Source organism: Seriola lalandi, unplaced genomic scaffold, assembly GCF_002814215.2.
Source record: "Seriola lalandi dorsalis isolate HSWRI2012SDOR001 ecotype SW California unplaced genomic scaffold, Sedor1 jcf7180002054564, whole genome shotgun sequence".
Taxonomy (NCBI): Eukaryota; Metazoa; Chordata; class Actinopteri; order Carangiformes; family Carangidae; genus Seriola; species Seriola lalandi.
Genome location: NW_019525117.1, coordinates 395,764 through 397,956, shown reverse-complemented (window position 1 = coordinate 397,956; position 2,193 = coordinate 395,764). Strand labels below are relative to the sequence as shown.

Here is a 2,193-nt window from a genome sequence, read left to right as displayed (position 1 = left end):
GGGCGGCGCAACGTGCAGAATCCACACATCCAGAATAAGGAGCCTGAGATTTGTACTGATTCTTATCCAGAGCAAAGACAGAGAGCAGCGAGGGGAGACGGAGACAGAGCTGCCAGCTCACAGGCTAAATTTAAACCTGCTGCAGTTCAACGGTGGAGACGGAGAGACGCCACGCTGACTCTCCATCTGGGAGGAACTCACAGGTGTGTGTGTGTGTGTGTGTGCAGGAGCTGGTGTGTGTGTGTGTGTGCAGGAGTGTGTGTGTGTGTGTGTGTGTGCAGGAGTGTGTGTGTGCAGGAGTGTGTGTGTGTGTGGGTGTGTGTGTGAACAGGGAGCATGTGAATGAAATAAAAAAACAAAAACACAAAAACCATTGAAAAGGATCCAGTTCACAGTGACATCAGCAGCTCTGACTTGAGGATTGATTGATCAGGTGAACATAATAATATTATTAATCAGCTGCACAATAATCAAAAAATCATATTGAGTAGTTTTTCATTTTCACTGAAAAATAAAATCTAAAAATGATGATGATGCGATTTTTGTTCCTTTACGTCTGGAGAATCTGATCTGTGCGTCGGGGCGTCGCTGTAGCTCCACAACAATGCTAATGCTAACAATACTAATGCTAACAATACTAATGCTAACAATGCTCAACAATGTGACACATTTTACCTTCATCAGAAATAAAACTGCAGCTGCGGAGATTTGGATTTTGCACTCGAACATATTCAGATTATTATATTATTATATTTAGATTAAGATTATTATATTTAGATTAATTGATTAATCTTAATTAATTATTAATATAAGTGTTTTTGTTGACATGTACTTCAACAAAAACACACACCGTACCTGTGTGTGTGTGCTGCTGCTGCCGTCGCTGGCCTGCACCGTCAGGTTGTAGAAGGAGCGCTGCTCGGCGTCCAGAGGTTTGGCGATGATGATGGTGCCCACGGCTTTCTCTACGTCAAACACACTGTCACTGTTCCCACCTGCTCCACACGAAGGGGGGCACACAGGAGAGAGAGGCACAGTCAGACACTGGGGCGATCAAGATACAGTCTGAACATACACACACACAAACACACACAAACACACACACTCTTTGACTTGTCTTGGAGGGTGTGATGAAGTAGAGGAGGGAGGTATGGTCGTGACAGGGTTAAACCCCCTCCTCACACACACACACACACACACACACACACACACACACACACACCACACACAAACACACACAAACACACACACACACTCCTGCACACAAAAGGTCAAAAGCCCAAAATCACAGCAACACAATGGAGCACGAGCAGTGGCCATGCAAGCACACAACTACACAAACCCTGTGTGTTTGTGTGTGTGTGTGAGAGGGTGAGGTGTGAGGTGTGAAGGGTGAGGTGTGAAGGGTGAGGTGTGAGATGTGAGGTGTGAGGTGTGAGATGTGAGGTGTGAGGTGTGAAGGGTGAGGTGTGAAGGGTGAGGTGTGAGGTGTGAGGTGTGAGGTGTGAAGGGTGAGGTGTGAGGTGTGAAGGGTGAAGTGTGAGGTGTGAGGTGTGAAGGGTGAGGGGTGAGGTGTGAGGTGTGAAGGGTGAGGGGTGAGGTGTGAGGTGTGAGGTGTGAGGTGTGAGATGTGAGGTGTGAGGTGTGAGGTGTGAAGGGTGAGGTGTGTGTGTGTGTACAGGTGATGCTTACAGCAGGTCATTAGACAGAGCTGTCACCCAGGTAACCTGGGAGGCTGTTGCCATGGGAGCAGATGAAAAGGTTTTGATACCTTTTTTTTACCAAACCTTCATCACTTCAATTAAGCAAGGTGGTGCATTAATGTGAAACACACACACACACACACACACACACACACACACACACACACACACACACACGTCAGCAGCACCGAGGAGAAGCACAGGGGTGGACGGACAATGATGCAACAAAAGAGACGAGGAAAAGAAAAAAAGAAGGAAACAAAAGGACAGGAAGTGGGAGGAGCAAAGAGCGGGAGTGAGATACCTTCTGAGGAACAGTTCCTGCCACAAGCGCTCTGCAGAATATAGAACATCTCACGGAAAGACCTGGGACCTTCCAGGCATGAAGCATTGAGGAGAGAGAGGAGAGAGAAGGTGAGACAGGAAGGACAGACAGGCTCGAGGAGGGGGAGGAGGAGGAGGAAGAGGAGGGAGGAGGAGGAGGAGGAGG

The 2,193-nt window shown here is 47.8% G+C and overlaps 1 protein-coding gene across 1 annotated transcript in view; it reads right to left on the bottom strand.

Moving 5' to 3' along the window:
- fat3a (FAT atypical cadherin 3a) overlaps nt 1-2,193 on the bottom strand; it is a 129,503-nt gene that overhangs the window by 40,561 nt on the left and 86,749 nt on the right. Inside the window, exon 7 of the mRNA XM_087176679.1 lies at nt 856-995. Coding sequence (XP_087032805.1) covers nt 856-995 — 140 coding nt within the window. The remainder of the gene's footprint in view (nt 1-855; nt 996-2,193) is intronic.